This window comes from Nerophis ophidion, linkage group LG02 (genome assembly GCF_033978795.1).
Source record: "Nerophis ophidion isolate RoL-2023_Sa linkage group LG02, RoL_Noph_v1.0, whole genome shotgun sequence".
Lineage (NCBI taxonomy): Eukaryota > Metazoa > Chordata > Actinopteri > Syngnathiformes > Syngnathidae > Nerophis > Nerophis ophidion.
In genome coordinates, this window is record NC_084612.1 from 63250568 (window position 1) to 63276964 (window position 26397).

At 41.4% G+C, this 26397-nt stretch overlaps 1 protein-coding gene across 4 annotated transcripts in view; it reads left to right on the forward strand.

The window, feature by feature from the left end:
• Positions 1 to 26063, forward strand: part of syn2b (synapsin IIb) — a 226436-nt gene extending 200373 nt beyond the window's left edge. For 3 of the 4 annotated variants that reach the window (XM_061888185.1, XM_061888194.1, XM_061888168.1), the window contains 6 exons: positions 5581 to 5655; positions 5803 to 5905; positions 16232 to 16411; positions 16484 to 16550; positions 16901 to 17609; positions 19792 to 26063. In XM_061888185.1, the coding sequence (XP_061744169.1) occupies positions 5581 to 5655; positions 5803 to 5905; positions 16232 to 16411; positions 16484 to 16550; positions 16901 to 17609; positions 19792 to 19948 (1291 nt within the window). In that variant the 3' untranslated portion in view covers positions 19949 to 26063. The remainder of the gene's footprint in view (positions 1 to 5580; positions 5656 to 5802; positions 5906 to 16231; positions 16412 to 16483; positions 16551 to 16900; positions 17610 to 19791) is intronic. The other variant, XM_061888176.1, reaches the window with a different exon arrangement.
• Positions 26064 to 26397: the final 334 nt, after the last annotated feature.

Sequence of the window (26397 nt, forward strand, 5' to 3'; positions counted from 1 at the left end):
CTGTTTCCTGTCTTTCTCCCTGAGCGCTGTTTCCCCTCAGCTGCGGCTGATTGGCACCTGGCCACACCTGGTGTCAATCAGCCCGCTCTTATTTAAACCTGCTTTGTCCTCCAGGCAGGGCTGGATTTTTGTCGTGTCGTGTCGATGTCAGTTCTACTTGTCGTTCCTACGGGTCGTGTCAATGCAGTGTAGCGGTAAGCTATATTCGGTAGCTGTTTGTAGCTTACTGTCTTTTGTAATTGCTTCCAGTTTGTTTGTTCTTAGCCAAGTTTGTTATCCGCCTCGTGCGCACCTTTTGTTTGTACCCTTTAATGTTCTTTGTGTTCTTTGATGTTTGATGTTGTAAGAGAGATGTCTACTATGGCTATGAGTTGTTTTTTTCCCTTGGCCTCAGTCTGGACCCCCTGTCCAGGGACCCAGGCTTAGACGGATTTTTTTATTTTATTTTATTTTAGTCTTTTATTTTTTTTTTTCCCATCCCCCACACTTATTTACCTGTCTCTCACCTTTTTATAAGGGGCGCCGGAAGTTGGCAGACCCGTCAGCGATCCTGTTCTGTCTCCCAGTAATGTTCGTCTGATCTTGAATGGGATTGTGGTGAACATTTTTATTTCCCCTTTAGGATTAATAAAGTATGTCTGATTCGGATTCTGATTGTTCGGTTTTGTCTTAGTGTTTTATTAAATCATGTTTTCTTACTCGATGCCTGCCTCCTTCTCTGCATTTTGGGGTTCGTCACCAACTAACTTTGACAATAGTGGGTTTCCTGCACGTCATCTTCATCACTAAAGGAAAAATCTAATCTGCGGAAGGGTATTTCTCTGCCATTTTCAAGTTTTTTTGTTTTTTTTTGAGTGGTCAGCTTGAAGCGTCCCTCTGTCTCTGACTCCCTCGTGTTTGTTATGATTTTCCTTACAAGTTTCGATGACCGACCCTTAACTCGCCTCTGATTGGCCAGTCTATAATGTTGCACCCTAACCTTAGCCAACTGTGACTCAACATACGAACACCATTTTTTATGGATTTTCTCCGTATGTATGGATGTTCTCATTCATCCAGGTCATTGTATTTTCTCCATATTTTTTTGGCGGACCTGGATTCGCAGTCTATTTTCTCTCTTTGTATCTTTTAGCTTTAATGTAAGCTACCTTGCTACATGTGTTTTAAAAGTAGCTAAGCTACGGGAAAAGCTACTCGCATAATCGATAGATTTAAACGACAGGTCCATCATTGGACTGGCAAACACAATAGTCCAGGATATGACTCAAACACTACACCAATACATCATCCCACTACCATCAGGTTGTAGGTACAGAACTATCAAATTCCGGAAGACCCGCCACGGGAAAAACCTTATCCCTGCAGCTATAGCCCCCCCTAAACAGCAGGCACCTGTCTGACAACTGTAAATGTGTTGGTCATGTATGATGTCTTTTTGTTATTTTTGTTTGTGATGTGTAATGTCAATTGTTCAAATGTATGGCCGTGAAAAGAAATTTCCCCAACAAGGACCAATAACTCAAAATCAAATCAATTAAGTAGCTAAGCTACCGCCAAGTTACGGGAAAATGTCGTTACCGTTACGCAGCTTAGTTAAATGCAGCTTGTTAGTGCCCATCACTGGTTGTATGTCAATAAGACAATGTCGGAAGCACAGAAAAGTCAATGCAGGAAGTAACTTTTACTAATAAAAGCAACAAAAAGCACCACACTAAAATTAACGTAACTCTAAATAGGAAGAGGCAAAATCACACAGCAAACATGTAGGCAAAGTGTACACACGCACACACACACGTACGCACACTCCAACTACTACTACTACTACCACGAGGGAATAATGACAAAAAAAAATCAATAATTGATAAGTGAGAAGAAAACAAGACAGCAATCAAATCCATCCCTGTATTAACTACCGCTAACACAATCCAATGAAAAGATTCAACAGAAATTGCCAAAACTGCCACTGCTAAGCGAACAGACTCAGTTTCGAAAAAAGCTGCTCTGAGCACGTTCTCGCTGACATCACATGTCACTTGGCATTTGAGGCAATCGGAGCCACTGTTATTTGCGCATAGTGCCATCCGCCAAAAAAAAAAACTAAGAAGAAGAAGCAGGCTGGGGAGTGAATTGGAACTCAACCATTAAGTTAACCTGTACGTTTTATTGCGTGCTGTCATTGTCACACTGTCATTAATTGAATAAAAAAAATGTTTATACTTGCAAATCCGTTTTGGACTTGCAGAAAAAAAATGTATACTCTCGAATCAGGTTTTTAAATGATGAAAAATATGTTTTACTTGCCAATTGCTCGACGTGAGTAAAAACATTTATGTGGGTTTGTGGAGTTTTGGTAGTAATTTCACTCAATGATAATAATCATAAAAAAGTGCGGGAAGAAAGAGGTCACGTAAGCTATTGAAGTGTATTTCTGGTCTTGTCATCCTTTCCCGGGCAAGAGACGTCAGAGACGCTTTGCTGAACAAAAAGTTGCTTTATTACAAGTGAGTGTCATTAAACAGGCCAGCAGTACCCGTAAGAGCCTATCAAATCAAATCAAATCAAATCAACTTTGTTTATACAGCACATTTTAAAGTTGCCACAGGGGTAGCCAAAGTGCTGTACAATGGGCAGGTTAAAAACGACAACCGAGCAAACACAACACAACACAAACGGAACACGATAAAAAATACATAAATGAAATAAAATAAACAAAACATAAAAACAGGTTCACAGCAGGTGTATAATGGGGCACCATTGCAGGATGGATATCACTCAGTGTTAAAAGCCATGGAATAAAAGTATGTTTTTAAGAGCGATTTAAAAACAGGAAGAGAGGAGGCTTGTCTAACACTCAGAGGTAGGTCGTTCCTAGGTTAAAAACAATTAAGGACTCCTAACTGGAGAAGCCAAACCATCAGTTTTTATATTCCTCTTTTCTGTCTCTGGGTGTGTGTGCTAAGTCAGGAAAGCGCATCCTGACTATAAAAGGAGAAATCCGTGTGTAGGTGTCTGGAAAACAACTGCTTTAAGTCATAACTCAAAGGTTGGCGTGGAGCTAGACAGGTAGTCTTTTCTCAAGTATATGGTTATCACTTGTGCATTCCCAAGTCTCAATAAGAGCCTCTTTTCCTCTGGGATGTGATCCAATCCACCTGCGAATATCAAACGAAGGGGTTTTATCTTATTAAGTGCTCAGACTGAAATTCCACTATTTAATTAAACTTGGTGGTTTGCTTTCTCCAAGGTGAATATAAACATTCACCATATGTAGAACATAATATGAGTTAATTGATTCACTTCAGTATTTTCTTTGTCTGTATGCTATTTTAAAGATGCATTTTCATTATTCCATTACCCGGAATAAACACCTGTGTTACACCTGTGGTTGAGTGAATATAACCCCCCCTGACACCCAACCCCCAACACACAGTATATTAGAGAGGTTGTAAATATGTGCAACAATTTTAATTATGCAGTGCCAACTCCAAGCACGATAATAAACATGGTGTGAAAAACCCGCTCTTGTCACAGTGTTCATCAAAAGTGCTCATTCTCTTCTTTTTAAAGGAGCTCATTAGAGTGTGCAGGGGTACCTAATATTGTGACCACTGTGTGTTTATTGCATGTTTTGTTTTAACCCCTTTTTGCATTTTTGCAAAACCTATAATTATGCTCTGCAAATAACGTGCCGTTTCTTAGTGTCTTTGCTGTGTAGAGCTCGGCAGGGTAACCATGTAATACTTTATGTCAATAGGTGGCATTTGTAAAAGTCATAATGTGTCAGGTAAGACGAGGATGGTTTGCTGTGATCCCAATATGCAGAGCAAAGCGGGAGGCATCGTGCAGGTAAAATAATATGCAATGCTTAAACCAAAAATGAACAAAATAGAAAAGGCAATAACGCACAGGGATGGCAAAACAAAAGTAAAATTGAAATGGCCAAAAAGTAAACAGAAACTGAATGCTGGACAACAGCAAAAACTTACGAGGTCCACAAAGTATGTCCGTACATGACATGACAATCAAGAATGTCTACATAAAGAATTATAGCAACAACTTAAATAGCCTTGCTTGCTAACACAAAGACGGTGTGGGAAATAGTGCTCAAAGGAACACAGGAAAACACCAACAAAACAGGAAGGGTCACCAAAATAACAGCACAAGACAAAAACTTAAAGGCCTACTGAAACCCACTACTACCGACCACGCAGTCTGATAGTTTATATATCAATGATGAAATATTAACATTGCAACACATGCCAATATGGCTGGGTTAATTTAATAAATTGCAATTTTAAAATTTCGCGCCGAAGTATCCTGCTGAAACGTCGCGGTATGATGACGTGTGCGCGTGAAGTCACGCATTGTAGAGGACATTTTGTTCCAGCACCGTTCACAGCTGTAAGTCGTCTGTTTTCATCGCATAATTCCACAGAAATCTGGACATCTGTGTTGCTGAATCTTCTGCAATTGGTTCAATGAATAATGGAGACGTCAAAGAAGAAAGCTGTAGGTGGGAAGCGGTGTATTGCGGCCGCCTTTAGCAACACAAACACAGCCGGTGTTTCATTGTTTACATTCCCGAAAGATGACGGTGAAGCTTTACTATGGAACAGAGCGGTCAAGCGAACACGGTTGGATTGGACCACACACACAAAGTACAGTGTACTATGTAGCGATCATTTCGAAATATCGTGTTTCGAAAAGGGTCCCTTGCGAAGGGCAGAGATGGGCATCGCCACCACCTGTTGACTAGTTCTGAAGAAAGGTGCGGGGCCGACATTCATGTTGTACAGGTACGACCATACAATCTCACCAAAACACTAGTAACACAATAAGCAGATAAGGGATTTTCCAGAATGATTGTAGCAAAATTGTCTAATAACATCTAATTTGCTCCTACCGTATAGTCTTTTTTTTTTAATAGTCCTTCACTCTCACTTTCCTCATCCATGAATCTTTCATCCTCGCTCAAATTAATGGGGAAATCCTCGCTTTCTCGGTCCGAATCGCTCTCGCTGCTGGTGGCCATGATTGTAAACAATGTTCAGACGTGAGGAGCTCCACAACCCGTGACGTCACGCGCACATCGTCTGCTACTTCCGGTACAGGCAAGGCTTTTTTCTCAGCACCAAAAGTTGCAAACTTTATCGTCGATGTTCTCTACTAAATCCTTTCAGCAAAAATATGGCAATATCGCAAAATGATCAAGTATGACACATAGAATGGACCTGCTATCCCCGTTTAAATAAGAAAATCTCCTTTCAGTAGGCCTTTAAGTATAACACAGGAAAACACCAACAAACTCAAAATAAGGCACCACGACCTGGTGGAGTTAAATTTTTTAACGTTTACTGCTGGTAGTGTGCCTCCGGATTTTTTCATGAAAAAAAAACGTGCCTTGCCTCAAAAAAGGTTGAAAAACACTGGTTTATCGGGTCACATTGGTATCACACCACGTACATTTATCAAACTGCTTATGAGGTCGATAACTGAAAGCGTGCTAGTGGGAGTGAAAAAAAGGAGAAAATGTGACGGTTGGTGTCGCGACTGATTGCCCAATTTCCTTTTCCTTTCCAGGCGAACATCCATCTCTGGTAATTGGAAGAGCAACACCGGCTCTGCCATGTTGGAGCAAGTAGCCATGACTGACAAGTGAGCGCCGCCGCAGCTGAATTAGTGACGCCGTCTTGCCGAGCGGTGTTATGTCACACTTAGTCACGCCGTCACCCTCTCACGTCAACGCGATTCACGTGGAAGTTTAACGACAATCCCTAGAAGTCACGTTGTCCCCCCCTGCAGGTACAAGATGTGGGTGGATACCTGCGCCCAGATCTTTGGCGGCCTGGACATTTGCGCCGTCAAGGCTATTTGTGGCAAGGACGGCAATGACTACATCACTGAGGTGAATAAAACACACGATGGAACGTTTAATTAGGTTATGAATAAGTCCATCAAATGTATTTAGTAACGCAGAAGCCTGAAATAAGATGTGGTTCAAAGACAAATAAGGGCCTTTGGAAAAAGATGTCCATCATTTCTGGCTTCATTTGACACTATTGGGATTAACAATACAACCAACAGTTAATCCATATCCATCCATCCATTTTCTACCGCTTGTCCCTCACATAAATCATTAACATAAATTAACTAGATGAGGTAATACCTGAAGGAATTACGTGTGAATGCTCCAATGCTGAAATTGAACTGAAATCTTGGAAAAATTTTTTAGAATTGTTGAAGGTAGATCACACAATTCCCAAACAGGCTGAATACTTTGAAGTTGGAACAGCTTGAATTGGACGAAAAATGAGGGAGTTGTGGACCTTTAAAGAATGTCCCATTGATATCAATGGGAATTTCCAAAAATGTAGGAATTTCAGGAAAAGCGGGAATTTTTTGGGAAATGGTAAATAAAAACTTGAACGGTCTGAATGAGTTCAAATGGTTAGTGTTGGAATTTTTCAAATGGGTCAAGAAATGTTGAAGCAGTAACATGTTGAATTGAGAAATGGTATTACAGAATTCCTGGAAATTCAGGAAAAACAGGAATTTTTCCAGTTCAAAAAACCACTTAGTTATTTGTCCTGATTAGGAGGAATGTTTGGATGGTGGAATGGTTGAAGTGGGTTGAAAAATGTGGAATTAGTAGTCGCCAGAAAACAGGTTGGAAATAGGCCTTTGGAAGATTAGGAATTCTGGAAAATCCTGGAATTTCTTTGAACTTGGAAAATAAAGTAGTTAGATTTTTCAGGATGGTGGAATGTGTTGAAGGTGGAATGGTTTGAATCGGTTGAAAAAATGTGGAAATGGTGGAAGTTTGAAAAAATGGCCAATTCATTTTAAATAGGAAAAATGTCCTGATAAAGCTGGAATTCGGGGAAATCTGCAAATTTTTGGAATTAGTCAAGAGAAAGCCTGCAATTCCCAAACAGGCTGAATAGTTTGAAGTTGGAACATTTTGAATTGGATGAAAAATGTGGGAGTTGTGGATCTTTAAAGAATGTCCCATTGATTTCAATGGGAATTTCCAAAAATGTAGGAATTTCAGGAAAAGCGGGAATTTTTGGGGAAATGGTAAATAAAAACTTGAACGGTCTGAATGAGTTCAAATGGTTTGTGTTGGAATTTTTCAAATGGGTCAAGAAATGTTGAAGCAGTAACATGTTGAATTGAGAAATGGTATTACAGAATTCCTGGAAATTCAGGAAAACAGGAATTTTTCCAGTTCAAAAAACCACTTAATTATTTGTCCTGATTAGGAGGAATGTTTGGATGGTGGAACGGTTGAAGTGGGTTGAAAAATGTGGAAGGAGTAGTCGCCAGAAAATAGGTTGGAAATAGGCCTTTGGAAGATTAGGAATTCTGGAAAATCCTGGAATTTCTTTGAACTTGGAAAATAAAGTAGTTAGATTTTTCAGTATGGTGGAATGTGTTGAAGGTGGAATGGTTTGAATCGGTTGAAAAAATGTGGAAATGGTGGAAGTTTGAAAAAATGGCCAATTCATTTTAAATAGGAAAAATGTCCTGATAAAGCTGGAATTCGGGGAAATCTGCAAATTTTTGGAATTAGTCAAGAGAAAGCCTGCAATTCCCAAACAGGCTGAATAGTTTGAAGTTGGAACATTTTGAAATGGATGAAAAATGTGGGAGTTGTGGCTCTTTAAAGAATGTCCCATTGATTTCAATGGGAATTTCCCCAAAATGTAGGAATTTCGGGAAAAGCGGGAATGTTTTGGAAATGGTAAATAAAAACTTGAATGGTCTGAATGAGTTGAAATGGTTGGTGTTGGAATTTTTCAAATGGGTCGAGAAATATTCAATCTGTAACATGTTGAATTGAGAAATGGTATTACAGAATTCCTTGTACTTCGGAAAAAACTGGAATTTTTCCAGTTCAAAAAACAACTTTGTTTTTTGTTTTTTTCCTGTTTAAGAGGAGTGTTTGAATGGTGCAATGGTTGAAGTGGGTTGAAAATTTTGGAAGGAGTATACGCCAGAAAAAAGGGTTAAATAGGTGTCAGGAAAACTAGGAATTCTGGAAAAACCTGGAATATTGTTTGAACTTGGAAATAAAAGTAGTTAGAATTTTCAGGATGGTGGAATGTGTTAAAGGTGGAATGGTTTGAATTGGTTGAAAAAATTTGGAAATGGTGGAAGTTTGAAAAATGACCAATTCATTTTAAATAGGAAACATGTCCTGATTTGGCTAGAATTCGGGGAAATCTGCAATTTTTTGGAATTGGTCAAGAGAAAGCCTGCAATTCCCAAACAGACTGAAGAGTTTGAAGTTGGAACAGCTTGAATTGGATGAAAAATGTGGGAGTTGTGGATCTTTAAAGAATGTCCCATTGATTTCAATGGGAATTTCCCCAAAATGTAGGAATTTCGGGAAAAGCGGGAATGTTTTGGAAATGGTAAATAAAAACTTGAATGGTCTGAATGAGTTGAAATGGTTGGTGTTGGAATTTTTCAAATGGGTCGAGAAATATTCAAGCGGTAACATGTTGAATTGAGAAATGGTATTACAGAATTCCTGGAACTTCGGAAAAAACAGGAATTTTTCCAGTTCAAAAAATAACTTGGTTTTTTGTTTTTTCCTGATTAAAAGGAGTGTTTGGATGGTGGAACAGTTGAAGTGGGTTGAAAAATGTGGAAGGAGTAGTTGCCAGAAAAAAGGTTGGAAATAGGCCTTTGGAAAACTAGGAATTCTGGAAAATCCTGGAATATTTTTTGAACTTGGAAATAAAAGTAGTTAGAATTTTCAGGATGGTGGAATGTGTTAAAGGTGGAATGGTTTGAATCGGTTGAAAAAATGTGGAAATGGTGGAAGTTTGAAAAATGACCAATTCATTTTCAATAGGAAAAATGTCCTGATAAAGCTGGAATTTGGGGAATTTTTGGAATTACTCAAAGGAAAGCCTGCAATTCCCAAACAGACTGAAGAGTTTGAAGTTGGAACAGCTTGAATTGGATGAAAAATGAGGGAGTTGTGGACCTTTAAAGAATGTCCCATTGATTTCAATGGGAATTTCCAAAAATGTAGGAATTTCAGGAAAAGCGGAATTTTTTTTGGAAATGGTAAATAAAAACTTGAACGGTCTGCATGAGTTCAAATGGTTAGTGTTGGAATTTTTCAAATGGGTCAAGAAATGTTGAAGCAGTAACATGTTGAATTGAGAAATGGTATTACAGAACTCCTGGAAATTCAGGAAAAAAAGGAATTTTTCCAGTTCAAAAAACCACTTAGTTATTTGTCCTGTTTAGGAGGAATGTTTGGATGGTGGAAAGGTTGAAGTGGGTTGAAAAATGTGGAATTAGTAGTCGCCAGAAAACAGGTTGGAAATAGGCCTTTGGAAGATTAGGAATTCTGGAAAATCCTGGAATTTCTTTGAACTTGGAAAATAAAGTAGTTTGATTTTTCAGTATGGGGGAATGTGTTAAAGGTGGAATAGTTTGAATCGGATGAAAAATGTGGAAATGGTGGAAGTTTGAAAAATGACCAATTCATTTTAAATGGGAAAAATGTCCTGATAAAGCTGGAATTCGGTGAAATCTGCAAATTTTTGGAATTAGTCAAGAGAAAGCCTGCAATTCCCAAAATGGCTGAATAGTTTGAAGTTGTAACAGCTTGAATTGAATGAAAAATGTGGGAGTTGTGGAACTTTAAAGAATGTCCCATTGATTTCAACGGCAATTTCCCCAAAATTTAGGAATTTCGGGAAAAGGGGGAATTTTTGGGAAAATGGTCATTAAAACTTGAATGATCTGAATGAGCTGAAATGCTTGGTGTTGGAATTTTTCGAATGGGTCGAGAAATGCTGAACCGGTAACATGTTGAATTTAGAAATTATATTTCCTGAAATTTCGGAAAAAACGGGAATTTTTCCAGTTCAAAAAACAACTTTGGTGGAACGGTTGAAGTGGGTTGAAAAATGTGGAAGGAGTAGTCACCAGGACACAGGTTGGAAATAGGCCTTTGGAAAACTGGGAATTCTGGAAAATCCCGGAATTTTTTGAAATTGGAAAATAAAGTAGTTTGATTTTTCAGGATGGTGGAATGTGTTGAAGGTGGAATGGTTTGAATCGGTTGAAAAAATGTGGAAATGGTGGAAGTTTGAAAAATGGCCAATTCATTTTAAATAGGAAATATGTCCTGATAAAGCTGGAATTCAGGGAAATCTGCAAATTTTTGGAATTAGTCAAGGGAAAGCCTGCTATTCCCAAAAAGGCTGAACAGTTTAAAGTTGGAATGGTTTGAATCGGATGATGAAGGTGGAATGTAGAGCGCGCCAAAATCTGGAGAAGAATAATAATAAGTTGAATAATAAATAGATGAATTTTTGTGTAGAAAACCACATGCGTTGGAGCATTCACACAATAAAAGTAAACTTTATTTTTAATCGACTTTCCATAAGTATATAAAAGTATTCATCACAATCTCTTCACATCATATTAAGCTCCAGTGTTGCTTTTTTAAGTTTCCAATCATAATTCAGTTAGCTTGTTGCCAGGGCTGTGTGAATTCTGCCGGACTCCTTTTGAACGTATATTAGCAACGGATATGCAGAACATTCAGTCAACAGACAGTTGCAATACAGATGACAAGTTGTTGACATTAGCCTTATGTTGAACGTGACTGTGATTGGATACTCACCTGTAACTTCCAAGTACCCAAGCATGAAAGCAGAAAGTGGCAACAGTGGCAATGCGGACCAAGCTCTGACACTGATAATACAGGCAGTGGACCGCCACAATCGGACAGTCCTATACTCGATACTCTCTGAGCATTCCCCACAGGACTTCCAAATGTACATAGTCGAATGCCTTCTCCAAGTCCACAAAGCACATGTAGACTGTTTGGGCAAACTCCCATGCACCCTCAAGGACCCTGCTGAGAGTATGGAGCTTGTCCGCAGTTCCACGACCAGGACAAAAACTATACTGCTCCTCCTGAATCTGTGGTTCGACTATCCGGCGTAGCCTCCTCTCCAGTACACCTGACTTGACCTTACCGCAAAGTCTGAAGAGTGTGATCCCACGATAGTTGGAACACAACCTCCGATTCCCCTTCCTAAAGAGATGAACCACCACCCCAGTCTGCCAATCCAGAGGTACCGTCCCCGATGGCCACACAATGTCGCAGAGTCTTGTCAATCAAGACTGCGTCACAGCATCCAGAGCCTTAAGGAACTCCAGGCAAATCTCACCCAACCCCCAGGGCCTTGCTACTGCAACCTTACCCCCAGAAATAAGAGAGCCCACCAGAGATTCCCCAGGCACATTTTCCTCATCGGAAGACGTGTAGGAAGGATTGAGGAGGTCTTTGAAGTATTATTCCCTCCACCGATCCACAACATCCGCAGTCGAGGTCAGCAGCACACCATTCCCACCATTCACGTTGTATAGTTTTTTTTACTGTCAAGAACACTCACAAATGTTCATTAACAAAATTGCTCAGGTGACACCTGTTACTAGGCAGACTTCCTAGGACTCGATTATAACTGCCGACTGGTCAATAAAAAAGATAGTTTTATATTTATTGTATATGCCGGTCGCACACAAGTAAACGAGTCCAAAACTACATAGTACAGATCATTAGGCAAGTTAATTACTCTATAACAATTTTAAGGTGGGGGCAAGGAAGGGTTAATAAGGCTGCAATTGGGCGGAAATGCATGCACCGGAACAAATATTCTCACTAGTCGAGGCACCGTGTGTAATGAGTATGGCAGCAAAGGGGCTAAAAGTCATTAGTAGGTAAGATTGCAGCCGCCCACAAGGGAAAGTAAAGGAAATTATTGGAGAAATGAAGCGTGACAAGGTGAGCAAATTCAATTATTATAATGGCAGAGAGCAGTAGAAAAAGAAACTACAATCACAGTAATATTCACATGTGGATCACATGATTCAGCTCCACATCTTAGGCCATGACCTGCTTGCTGGAGTGGCATTTAAAAAAGGAGTGTGTTCGTTCAATATGTGTAAAAGTGTGTCTGTGGATGTGTGTGTGCATGTTTGTGTGCGTGTATGTGTGTGTATATGTATGAGGGGCCGTTGGGGACATATTCAGCATTACCTCTTACATACACTACTGAAATGTTCCCATATAAACAACTGAAAAGTCAATCTCTCACACGCACTACTAAAATCCTCTCATACACACTTCTGAAAGGTTTTTCTCTCATACACACACTACTGAAATCCATTTATACACACATTTCTGAAATAGTTTTCGCTCATGCACAGTAGTGAAATCCTTTCATACAAACTACTGTTTTTTTCTCTCACACATAGTACTGAAACACTCATACACACTTCTGAAATCTTCTCTCACACACTACTAAAATGTTTTTTCTCTCCCACACGCTACTGAAATGCTTTTTTCTCTCATATACACTGCTGAAGTCCTCTGATACACACTACTGAAATCCAAATCCTCTCATACACACACTACTGAAATGTATTTTTCTCTTCCACACACACAACTGAAATCCTCTCATACACACCACGGAAATCCTTTCATTTACACTACAGAAATCCTTTAATACATACCACTGAACACCTTTCAACACACAACTGATTTTTTTTCTCTCTCATACACACACTATTGAAATACTTTTATACACACGACTGAAATAGTTTTCGCTCATGCACAGTACTGAAATCCTTTCATACACACTACTGTTTTTTTTCTCTCACACAAGGTACTGAAACATTCACACACACACTTCTGAAATCCTCTCACACACACACACTACTGAAATGTTTTTTTTTTTCTCATTTACACTACTGAAGTCCTCTGATGGACACTACTGAAATCCTCCCATACACACTACTGAAATGTTTTTTTCCCTCTCACACACACAACTGAAATCCTCTCATACACACCACGGAAATCCTTTCATTTACACTACTGAAATCGTTTTATACATACCACTAAACACCTTTCAAACACACAACTAATTTTTTTTTCTCTCATACGCACTACTGAAACAGACTCACACACACTACTGAAATTCTCTCACACATACTACTGAAATTACTTTCTGTCTGAAAGGATTTCAGTTGTGTGTGAGAGAAGATTTTAGTCGTGTCTGAGAGAATTTCAGTAGTTTGTGTGAGAGGATTTTGATAGTGGGCATAGTGTGCATGAGAGAACAAAATGTCAGTTCTGTGAATGAGAGGGTTTTAGTGGTGCATGAGAAAGGTATTTCTGAATAAAGTCGCTAACGGCCCCTCGTATATATATGTGCGCATGCGCACATTAAAGGAGCGTGCGTGTTCTTTCATGATAGTTTTCTTACTAGTACACCACCTTGTTCAGATGGACAACACCGATGACTACCCTAATGTTACCAACAGTGACAGACTTGATCATCTACTAGTTACTGTATTATTATTATTATTATTCATTACAATTTTGTTTAATGATTACAATCTATTGAAAACTAGTTATTTTATCAAATACATTTAACATTTTTTTTATTTTCATTTAGAATTGGAAATTAAAAATTTTTTTAGTTTTTTTGTTTTTTATAAATATCAATTCCGTTATTACCTGTATTAATAACTACTTTACCAACCACTTAAATATATAAAAAAAAAAAAACAAAAAAAAAAACAAGTACATACATTCATGTTTTTCACCTTTCCATTAAATTCACAATACCAGTATGTTTTTTTATATCTAATATAAGCAAAGGTCAACATGATCTATTTGTTTGAGCAGTCACGTGTTGCTAGGCAGACCTCCTCAAGCTCATGCATTATTACCCTGTCTGTGTGCGTGCGTATAATCAGTCCGCCCCTTCGTACTGCTCAGGGATTAAACCATGCTCCCCAGAGTGCGAGTTGGGCACGCTAGCCATCAAGCTAAAAGCTTGACCTGTAAAGTCATTGTGGAGTGAGTTTTACCAATGTACTCTTACACAGCTGCACTAGCATCCGTTATTTAGTCACCGATTCTGTTCATAACTTTTATGGACAGAATTTCAAGGCGCAGTCAAGGAGTTCAGGGGATCTGGTTTGGTGGCTGCAGGATTAGGTCTCTGCTTTTTGCAGATGATGTGGTCCTGATGGCTTCATCTGGCCAGGATCTTCAGCTCTCACTGGATCGGTTCGTAGCCGACTGTGAAGCGACTTGGATGAGAATCAGCACCTCCAAGTTCGAGTCCATGGTTCTCTCCCGGAAAAGGGTGGAATGCCATCTCCGGGTTGGGGAGGAGACCCTGCCTCAAGTGGAGGAGTTCAAGTACCTCGGAGTCTTGTTCACGAGTGAGGGAAGAGTGAATCGTGATCGGTACGGCGTCTTCAGTAATGCGGACGCTGTATCAATCTGTTGTGGTGAAGAAGCAGCTGACCCGGAAGGCAAAGCTCTCAATTTACCGGTCGATCTACGTTCCCATCCTCACCTATGGTCATGAGCTTTGGGTTGTGACCAAAAGGACAAGCTCACAGGTCCAAGCGGCCGAAATTAGTTTCCTCCGTCAGGTGTCGGGGTTCTCCCTTAGAGATAGGGTGGGAAGCTCTGCCGTCCGGGGGGAGCTCAAAGTAAAGCCGTTGCTCCTCCTCATTGAGAGGAGCCAGATGAGGTAGTTCGGGCATCTGGTCAGGATGCCACCCGAATGCCTACCTAGGGAGGTGTTTAGGGCACGTCTGACCAGCAAGAGGCCAGGGGTAGACCCAGGACACGTTGGGAAGAGTAAACGCCTCGGGATCCCCCGGGAGGAGCTGGAAGATGTGGTTGGGGAGAGGAAAGACTGATCTTCCCTGTTTAGGCTGCTGCACCTGCGACCCGACCTGGGATAAGCGGAAGAAAAATCGATGGATGGATAAAACAAAATGACAGTTGAATCAAATTATCGTTGCAAAAGAACAGAGGTAGGGAACCTATGGCTCGAGAGCCAAATGGGGCTCTTTTGATGACTGCATCTGGCTCTCAGATAAATCTTAGCTGACATTGCTTAACACGATAAGAAATGAATATATCCGCTGGTAATCTGTCAGGTTCAAACACTGATGACATCTATTAAACAGACGAGAAGACAGAACTCATGCAGAGACAGAGTTCAATTTGGCTCAATGAGGAGACATGTGTTTTGGGCTGTATTCTAGTTACAGATCCAAACTACGTTCTTAAAGTCCAGCCCGCGTGCTTCCTCTATTTATTAGGGAGGTCCCTTTTAGCATCACTGAAGCTGTCGCTGAGGGAAGGGGGTAATTTCGACAACTCCAGTTAGACACAATATATGGTTATACAAAAATGCAAATGTATTGATGCTGGTGATATCGCCTTGTCTCTGCTCTGTCTGCGTCACCGCGGTGTTCGGCCTTGGCAGTCAGCAGGCCGTTCCTCGACACAGACACTGATACCAGACTGGCTGGCAATCTTTTGGATTGCCAGCTTTGCACAGACAAAGAAAAATACCACTTCAGCACAACTGACAATAATTATAGCAACGGCCCTTAAGCATAAAATATAAAACATTCTCATGCATTTTAATCCATCCAACCGTTTTTCTATCAAACTTGTTCATGAAGTCACATTAATGGTGAGAAGTATTATGATTATTATTGGTTAACTTCAGAATAAAAATCTTATTAAAAAGAATAAGAGACTTACTATACTTTAGAAATGTTGGTCTTACTTAAAAATGGACACATTTTGTTGTATTCAGTGTTAAAAAAAAATATTATATGGCTCCCACAAAAGGGCTTCACGGTGGAAAAGGGGTTAGTGCGTCTGCCTCACAATACGAAGTTCCTGCAGTCCTGGGTTCAAATCCAGGCTCGGGATCTTTCTGTGTGGAGTTTGCATGTTCTCCCCGTGACTGCGTGGGTTCCCTCCGGGTACTCCGGCTTCCTCCCACTTCCAAAGACATGCATCTGGGGATAGGTTGATTGGCAACACTAAATTGGCCCTAGTGTGTGAATGTGAGTGTGAATTTTGTTTGTCTATCTGTGTTGGCCCTGCGATGAGGTGGGGACTTGTCCAGGGTGTACCCCGCCTTCCGCTGGATTGTAGCTGAGATAGGCGCCAGCGCCCCCCCGTTACCCCAAAAGGGAATAAGCGGTAGAAAATGGATGGATGGATGGGCTCCCACAAAAATATATTTAAAAATATTTGGCTTTCGTGGCTCCCTCAGCCAAAAAGGTTCCCGACCCCTGCAATAGAATGTTGCTCTGTATTAAATATAAATCGTACATGGTCCCTGCTCTCTGTGCTCAGGTGGTGGGTTCGTCTATGCAGCTGATTGGCGATCACCAGGCGGAAGATCGCCAGCTCATCTCGGAGGTGGTGCTGGCTAAAATGAACCAGGCCCTGGCAGCCAAGACATCCGGTGCTTCCCGGTCCCCCGCTCGCTCCCCTCAAGGCCAACAGAAGACAAGTGCTGCAGCGCCCCCACAGGTGCTGATCCGTTTTACAACGATACTTCTTGTTCAGTTTTGTTTCTTATGGTCTCTTTTAACTGTTATTCAGAGTGCCAGCAATAAAGACGGACCGCCAGATGCAAGCAAAACCGCAAGCCAGCGTCCTCAACCTCAAGGTTCTGTGAACACTGTTCTTGGATAATTAATTCATCCTGACACTACATCGTCTCAACTCGCTCATTTCTCTAGTGTCTGCAGAGTCATTCCGTATTATTTCAGCAAAACAGAATTACTTAATTTTTCATCTCATGTTTCGGGAACGAGAACTAACACCAATGCCTGAAAATGTGATGAAAGATGTAACAGTAATGTGCTGCCCCCTGCTGGTCATTGCCGTGGAAATGAATGACGTCAGGCATTAGCTTGTATTTATTGATGTACTTGTCTCCTGCATATTTCATTTGGTGCCATCATACTGAAATTCATATTGACCCGTTTACTTAAAATCTGATTATTCTATTTCTAGGAGCATCGGTCAAGCCGCAGGTTGCGGAGTCGTCTTCAGTGACAGTTAAGAAATCTTCTGAGCCGCCATCAAAGCCCAGCCAAGCCCAGAAACCGGTCCAGAAGCCAAGTCCGGTCCAGAAGGCGGCCTCGGTGACCAAGCCCCCAGTGCCAAGGCCTCCCCCCATGACAAGAGCACCATCTGTCACAAAACCTGCTCCAGATCCCAGCTCAGCTCCTTCCAAAGGTTCTCCATCTTCCCCAGCTAAGTCGGCAGCACGTTCCCCCTCAGCTTCCTCAGCTCCCACCACAGAGCAGCCCAAGCCCCAGATCCCAGGATCCCCCACCATAGCTCCCGGAAAACCAAAAGAGCTGCCGCCCAAACCCACACCTCCCGCCAAGCCCATCCCTCCCGTGCGCAGGAACTCCAAGCCGCAGCTGCAGCCAAAGCCCCAAACCCCACCTCCTCCCAGAGCTTCGCCCAAACCGCAGACGACCGTCCCGCAAAACCCGGCACCGGCTGAGACCTCAGACGACGCCTCTGCCGCCGGCTCCTCCCCTGGCCCGGCCCAGATTCAGTCCCCGGTCCAAGCCAGCCCATCACCGCCTAGCGTCCAGTCTCCCGCGAAGGCCAAGGCCGCCTCTCCTTCCCAAAACCCTGAACCCGAAACAGCTGCCGAGGCCCAAGAGGATCAAGCAGCATCCCAGCCAAAAAGCCATCCTCTGCTCAAGTAAGAGCCACATAATCAAAGACACATATTTCATTGAGTCACCTCTAACCTCTTACTACAAATATTTACTACATGAACAAGCCAGGCTTGTACCACCCCAGTCTTGTAGGTGGCAGTAACGAGCACTGCAAGATGGGTGCAAACCACCACACACAGCGCCATCTGCTGGATTTGTTTTGTCCACTGCTAGTGCAAAACAAGTTCCTCACTACATTTCCAACTTTATTCAGATCTGCGCCACTTTTTCAAGGGTTCCCCTGCGTCCCACCTCACAAACTCTGGTGGAATTGTAATTTTTAACTAAATAACTAACCATCCTACAAAGACTGATTAATATTATTCTGATGATTATTACTTTTGAAAACGCTATTCATCCATAATAATTACAAGTTTATTATATATTTTTCTTTATTTTACACTTCCCTCACATTATTTCATTCTTTTTCCCCCTATTTTCTCCTCCGTTGTTTTTCATATTGAATATGTTTTCCATATATAGATACTTAGCCAGCAGTCACAAGACATTAATACAATGCTGATTATGCACACATGTCCTTTAAAACAAACTTTAAAACAACGTTGGAAAATAGTTTTATTCGTAAATTGAGACGACATTGATGTCTAACGTTGGGTCCACGTTGTTTGGGAAAGGACCAAACTGCAATGGTCAAATCAACGTCCAGTGGTGTGCCGTCAGGGCCAGCAAGGCCTTCTCTGCTGGCCTAACATAACCGGAAATCCTGATCAAAATTAAAGATAAAAGTATTTTTTATTTACTTTCCCCAAATATCTAAAAGTATTCATATTCTCTTCATGTTATATTATGCTCCTTCCAGTGCTGTTGTCTTTAGGTTAGAGTTTTCATCCAATCATAATTCAGCTAGTTTATGTCGCCATGCTGTACGAAATCTGCCTTGGGTCTTCAGAATCAACAATGTTTGTGCACTATAAGTGAACGGACACATACAGTTGATTGATGATTGCCATAGCCAATCAGATCACAAGTTGTTGTCAGTAAGGCCTTCCAGCTGGCCTTACGCTGTGATTGGATGATCACTTGGGAGTCCCAAGTGAGTAGCCAATCACAAGTTGCCAAAACAGGAAGTGGCACGAGAGGTATACGACCCATAGAAAGCCACAAGAAGGAGAGCAACATGTTGATTAGGTGGCAGATATATGTTTGTAAGGCCATTCACAAGAAAGATACTTAGGAGAAACTAGATCTTGTGAGACGAGGTCAACCAACACCGGAAGCTTTCCCGGCGGTGAAATGGCTTTTAGGGCGTCGAATGGGTGCTACAAATTGTGAGTTCAAATATTTAATTTCTTAATTTTTTCATGTTTCAATGGCGTCAGGTTCAAACACGGATGACATCTATTAAACAGACAATAAGCAAGGAATCGTGCAGAGACAGAGTTCAATTTAGCTCATGAGGAGAATGCATGGAGCTGCACACTTAGTCACAGTCTTGCCCTACGCTCTAAGGTTCAGCTCCCGCGTCCCTCTATTTATTCAGGAGTTCCACAGTCAACATCACTGAGGCCGCCTCTAAAAGGAGTGGTCACATATATTATGCAAAGCTGGTCCAGGACGCACAATACGTGACCAAATGTGCTGGGGCCTTGTGATTTCCATCCATCCGTATTCTACCGCACCTGTTCAAGAAATCGCATTAACAGTAAGAACAGTTTTATTCATTATTGGTTAGCTTCAGAATAACAATGTTATTAAAAATAATCAGAGACTTATTATACTCTAAAAATGTTGATCTTACTTAAAAATGGACGCATTTAGTTGTATTCGGTGTTAAAAAATATTATATGGCTCTCACGGAAATACATTTGAAAATATTTGGCTTTCATGGATCTCTCAGCCAAAAAGGTTCCCGACCCCTGGTGTAGACCCATGCTGCCATCTGCTGGCTGGCTGTAGTCAGTAGTTGTAGTTGTTTTTCACGTCACATCCACCAGAGGGCGCTGATGTTGCCAGGCCTGCTGGCCCAAACATCCCAATTCCCGCAGTGAAAATAGCTTTTTTTCAATGTGTCAATGACTCCCTGATGTCCGTCATCCTTCCTCATCTTATTAACACTCCCGCCTATTATCTTCCTTCCCGCGTCCTATCCTCCCTTCCCTCATCGCTCCCTCCCTCCCTCCTGTTCTCTCTCCTCTGCCATCCCAGTAAGTCCCAGTCACTGACCAATGCCTTCAACGCCTTCAGCGACTCTTCCTTCTTCCGCGGAGTCTCCAGCTCCGGCGCCGGCGACGGCCAAGAGGAGGCCAAGGCCGAGACCATTCGCAACCTCCGAAAGTCCTTCGCCAGCCTTTTCTCTGACTAGAAACCCCCCTCCTCGCCCCAGCCCTTATAACACGTATAGCTTCTGGCTCCTCATCACCCCCTTTCTCTTTCTATGTTGACCAACCATGATTGACATTTCAATGTGAAGCGGTCTGAGATGTGCGTGTTAAAATTTAAACGTTCTCTGGTCCCTCTTCTCCTTCTTCATGCCAGCTTCTGGGTAGGGTGGTCCGTGCATGCAGCTGTACCAGGATTGGTGGGATGAGAGAGTTATGTCGCTGATAAACACTTAAATAGAATATAATGATAGCATAGGAAACACAAGAGAGTATATTTATTTTCCCACTGCACACTTAATTGTGGAAACTATATTTGAAAAGAAAGCATACAGTGGAACCTCCAAAATTTATACATTTTGATGAAAAATTTGCAAAAGAAAAAGTGATGCTAACCATTAAACATGAAATGGAACTTGGATTGGCATAGGAACTGGGAACCGAGTAGAAAGGTCCATCCATCCATTAATCCATCTTCTTCCGCTTATCCGAAGTCAGGAAAGCCCAGACTTCCCCAGCCACTTCGTTCAGCTCCTCCCAGGGAATCCCGAGCCGTTCCCAGGCCAGCCGGGAGACATAGTCTTCCCAACGTGTCCTGGGTCTTCCCCTGGGCCTCCTACCGGTCGGACGTGCCCGAAACACCTCCCTAGGGAGGCATTCGGGTGGCATCCTGACCAGATGCCCGTACCACCTCATCTGGGGGCTCCTCTCCATGTGGAGGAGCAGCGGCTTTACTTTGAGACCCTCCCGGATGACGGAGCTTCTCACCCTATTTCTAAGGGAGAGCCCCGCCACTCGGCGGAGGAAACTCATTTCGGCTGCACGTACCCATGATCTTGCCCTTTCAGTCATAAACCAAAGCTCATGACCATTGGTGAGGATAGGAACGTATATCGACCGGTAAATCGAGAGCTTTACCTTCCGGCTCAGCTCCTTCTTCACCACAACGGATCGACACAGCGTCCGCATTACTGAAGACGCCGCACCGATCCGCCTGTCGACCTCACAATCCACTCTTGCCTCACTCCTGAACAAGACTCTGAGGTACTTGAACTCCTTCCACTTGGGGCAAGATCTCCTCTCCTGAGAAGTACGTAGGAAAGTGTCTGTATTAGTTAAAGAATAATTGGATTCAATATTTCCAAGTTGATAAAAAAAAAAAGGCCACAAAGCTTAAGATAGTAATGTAGCAGTAGCCATAAATCGCCACCGGGTGTCAGTATCGCTCTGCAATCATCGCAATTGTCAATCATTTTTAAAAGCATCCATTGTTTTTACTTCATTGGAGTTTCCACTGTACCTAATACCACGGATGGAATGTACATAGAGTATATATACAGTGAGCATTATTTAATAAAGAAACTATGGAAAAGAGCCAAAATCAGTGACATAACTCTTAAAAATCATGAAGTGTCTGGATTTCTACGCATTTTAACCAATAGTGATATATTTGATGGTATCCCTCGTAATGCAGTATTTTCGCAGTTTTTCGGTCCCTACGTGAACTTGTCAAATGTGTATCCCTGTGTAAAATCCAGATGTGGTGTCTCTCCGGTCTCGACGTTCACTGTCCCAAAGTGCGAGGGAGTGTGTGTGTGTGTGTGTGTGAGTGTGTGTGTGTGTTTACGTTGTTTGCATGGCTCCTCCGTGTGGCTCCCCCGTGAACCTTTGGAGCCGTAGGAGCTTCTTCTAACAGTGTTGACGTTAGCCTTTCGTTGCCTCTCTCTCTCTCTAGATGTTGTAGCCTTATCGTGTTTCACAGCTTGGTGGTTTAGCTGTGCAGACCTGACTCCTCTCGAAATTCATTCATCTGCCGCTGAAAGCGCGCAAAGTCTTGCACGGGGGCAGTTACCAAGTGCTCCCAGTCGAGTCAATTTCCAAGAGGAATAGACACATGTCTGTTGCCGTGACCGGTGGTTTTCTTGTTTCACCCGTGTGTAGATCTTTTCTACGGTGTTTGTCATTCGTTGAGTATGCTCACGTAAACAAGACATTGAGACAGTAGTGCAATAACACCTTTGACATGACTGTTGCGTGCCGTCACCCTAGTATCCATTGAAATATGATTGTTTATATGTTCAACGTTCCTTTATAACTGGGAGCCATTTTCCAGGTTTTAGCAGTGAGAAGCAAGAAGCACACTTTTGGTCTGTTGGTCCTTGTGTTCACACCAGACCAAAACGTACTAGAACTGGATCAAAACGGTCCACAGGATGAAAGCACCCTTTAACAGAGTCTGTGTATTCGATTAACGTGGACACTGACTTAAACAAGATGAAAAACGTATTAGGCTTGTTACCATTTAGTGGTCAATTGTACGGACACTGTACTGTGTCCTTTGGTCCTTTGGTCCGGTCTAACTGTGTTTACACCAGACCAAACGGCGCTAGAACTGGAATTAAACAGACAGTTTACAAACAGTGTGAAAGCAACTCATCCTAGGTGTGGTAAAGTGTCGTTCACAACAGATCAAATTGAATTGGAGCTGGATTTAAACAAATACACCTTTTAACCGTGGAAAGGTTTAGAACAGAAGGCATCCTGTTTTCCTTTGGTCTTTAAGTGTCACTGTGTTCACACCAGACCAAAACCAACCAGAATTGGACTAAAACAGACTAAAATGTGCCAGTGTGAAATCAACTTATCCTAGGCTTGGTAAAGTGTCACTTTTCATAACAGACCAAAGAGTTTCGAATTAACGTTGGTCAAGTGTCCGTGTGTTTACAGCAGACCAAGTAGTGCTACAACTGGATTTAAATAGACCAAAATGTGTGAGTGTGGAAGCACCATTTAAGAGTTGAATAGTTCAGACTAAAACGCGTGTTCACACAAGACCAGATCAAACTAGAATTGGACTAAAACAGGCTAAAGTATGCCTGTGTGAAAGCAACTTATCCTAAGTGTGGTAAAGTGTCACTGATCACAACAGATCAAATTGAATTCGAACTGGATTTTAACAAATACACCCTTTAACGGTGGAAAACTTTAGAACAGAAAGCATCCTGTTTTCCTTTGGACTTTAAGTGTCACTGTGTTCACACCAGACCAAAACCAACCAGAATTGGACTAAAACAGACTAAAATGTGCCAGTGTGAAAGCAACTAATCCTAGGTTTGGCGAAGTGTCACTTTTCATAACAGACTAAACAGTTTTGAATTAACGTTGGTCAAGTGTCAGTGTATTTACAGAAGACTAAATGGTGCTAGAACTGGATTTAAACAGACCAAAATGTGCGAGTGTGAAAGCACCCTTTAAGAGTTAAATAGTTCAGACTAAAACGCGTGTACACACAAGACCAAATCAAACTAGAATTGGACTAAAACAGGCTAAATTATGCCAGTGTGAAAGCAACTTATCCTAGGTGTGGTAAAGTGTCACTGTTCATAAGAGACCAAATGGATTTGAAACTGGATTCGAACAAACCAAAGTGTGGAAGCACCCTTTTAGGATTGGCATAGTTTAAAATACAAAGAATCATGGGTGTTTTCCTTTGGCCTAGAATCACTGTTTACACCACAACAAATGGATCTCGAACTGGATTAAAACAGATCAAAAAGGTGTCTGTGTGGAAAAAGCACCCTTTAAGGGTGAAATAGTTCAGAATAGAGAGCATCGTGGGTGTTATCCTTTAGTCAAGTGTCATTGTGTTCACACCAGACCAAAACACCCTAGAACTGGATTAAAACAGGCAGTATGAAAGCACCCGTTACTAGTGGTTTTCCTTTGGTCAAGCAACACTGTTCATAAGAGACCAAATGGATTTGGAACTGGATTCGAACAAACCAAAGGTTGGAAGCACCCTTTAAGATTGGCGTAGTTTAAAATTCAAAGCATCTTGGGTGTTTTCATTTGGTCAAGGGCCACTGTTTACACTGGACCAAATGGATCTAGAACTGGATTAAAACAGACCTGTTTGAAAAAGCACCCTTTAAGGGTAAAATAATTCAGAATAGAGAGCATCCCGGGTGTTATCCTTTGGTCAAGTGTCATTGTGTTCACACCAGACCAAAACACCCTAGAACTGGATTAAAACAGGCAGTATGAAAGCAACCGTTACTAGTAGTTTTCCTTTGGTCAAGTGTCAATGTTCATAAGAGACCAAATGGATTTGGAACTGGATTCGAACAAACCAAAGGTTGGAAGCACCCTTTGAGATTGGCGTAGTTTAAAATTCAAAGCATTTTGGGTGTTTTCATTTGGCCAAGGGCCACTGTTTACACTGGACTAAATAGATCTAAAACTGGATTAAAACAGACCTGTTTGAAAAAGCACCCTTTAAGGGTGAAATAGTTCAGAATAGAGAGCATCGTGGGTGTTATCCTTTGGTCCAGTGTCATTGTGTTCACACCAGACCAAAACACTCTACAACTGGATTAAAACAGCCGGTGTGAAAGCACCCTTTACTAGTAGTTTTCCTTTGGTCAAGTGTCCCTGTTCATAAGCGACTAAATGGATTTGGAACTGGATTCGAACAAACCAAAGTGTGGAAGCACCCTTTAAGATTGGCGTAATTTAAAATTCAAAGCATCTTGGGTGTTTTCCTTTGTCTTTACACCAGAATAAATGGATCTCGAACTGGATTAAAACAGACCTGTTTGAAAAAGCACCCTTTATTGTGAAATTGATCAGAATAGAGAGCATTCTGGGTGATATCCCTTGGTCAAGTGTCATTGTGTTCACACCAGACCAAAACACTCTAGAACTGGATTAAAACAGCCAGTGTGAAAGCACCCTTTACTAGTAGTTTTCCTTTGGTCAAGTGTCCCTGCTCATAAGCGACTAAATGGATTTGGAACTGGATTCGAACAAACCGAAGTGTGGAAGCACCCTTTAAGATTGGCGTAATTTAAAATTCAAAGCATCTTGGGTGTTTTCCTTTGTCTTTACACCAGAACAAATGGATCTCGAACTGGATTAAAACAGACCTGTTTGAAAAAGCACCCTTTAAGGGTGAAATTGATCAGAATAGAGAGCATCCTGGGTGTTATCCTTTGGTCAAGTGTCATTGTGTTCACACCAGACCAAAACACTCTAGAACTGGATTAAAAAACAGCCAGTGCGACAGCACCCTTTACTAGTTGTTTTCCTTTGGTAAATCGTCATTGTTCATAGGAGACCAAATTGATCTGGAACTGGATTCGAACAAACCAAAGTGTGGAAGCACCCTTTAAGATTGGCGTAGTTTAAAATTCAAAGCATCTTGGGTGTTTTCCTTTGGCCAAGGGCCACTGTTTACACTGGACCAAATAGATCTAGAACTGGATTAAAACAGACCTGTTTGAAAAAGCACCCTTTAAGGGTGAAATAGTTCTGAATAGAGAGTATAGTGGGTGTTATCCTCTGGTCAAGTGTCATTGTGTTCACACCAGACCAAAACAAACTCGAACTAGATTAAAACAAACCCTTTAGAAATAGAATAAATTTCAACAAAAGATAACATGGCTAATTTTATGTTGGTCCAGTGTCACTGTGTTCACACCAGACCAAAGCATACTGGAACTAGATCATAACAGGAGTGCGTTCACACTAGCATATTGTGAGAGTGGCCTGGAAAGCATCCCGATCCGAGCTTTTATCCCTCGTCATGTCGCCAATAAGTAACCTTATTGTATGTATGAATGTTTATCTGTATGGATGGATGTACCGTATGTACAGACGGGTGACAAACAAGGAACAAACCAGCCAAGAAAAGGAATAAATGAGGATTATATGTCGGGTAGTTAATGATGAAAACAATCACTCTGTAATTGTGTCATTTCTTTTCACCGCCATCATTAAGATGCTAAAAAACTGCCCTTCGAAATGACTTCCAAGCCTGCCCCTGTCGCCTTATTGACACTTTGATCATGTTGGTTTTAACTTTCACTTGTCACCCATCTGTATGTGCCATCTCAGGATAAAATGATTTTATTTATTTTTTGGGGAGGTTGCATATTTTGGGTATACTAGTACAGTTGTTTTTGTTGTTGTTTTGTAGGGTGTTTATATTTGTAACGCGATAGCGCTTTGCATGATTTGGTGACTGATGATGCTTTATTTTCATGTACAGAGTAAAAGTTCATAATAAAGATGTGGCTCCATCATTCCAAGTCAAACTCATGCAGATTTGTGTTTTTTTTGTTTTTCAAATTAAACCACAAATGTGATCTTAGCACTCCTAACACATATGCGGTGCATTCATATGAACATGTTACATATGAACATGAACAGTCGCTATAACATGGACACAATGGTGATACTACAAGTCAATATTGACTTGCGGTGTGGTACTTGCATTATTAAAGGCCTACTAAAATAAGTTCTTATTTAAACGGGGATAGCAGGTCCATTCTATGTGTCATACTTGATCATTCGTGATATTGCCATATTTTTGCTGAAAGGATTTAGTAGAGAACATCAACGATAAAGTTCGCAACTTTTGGTCGCTAATAAA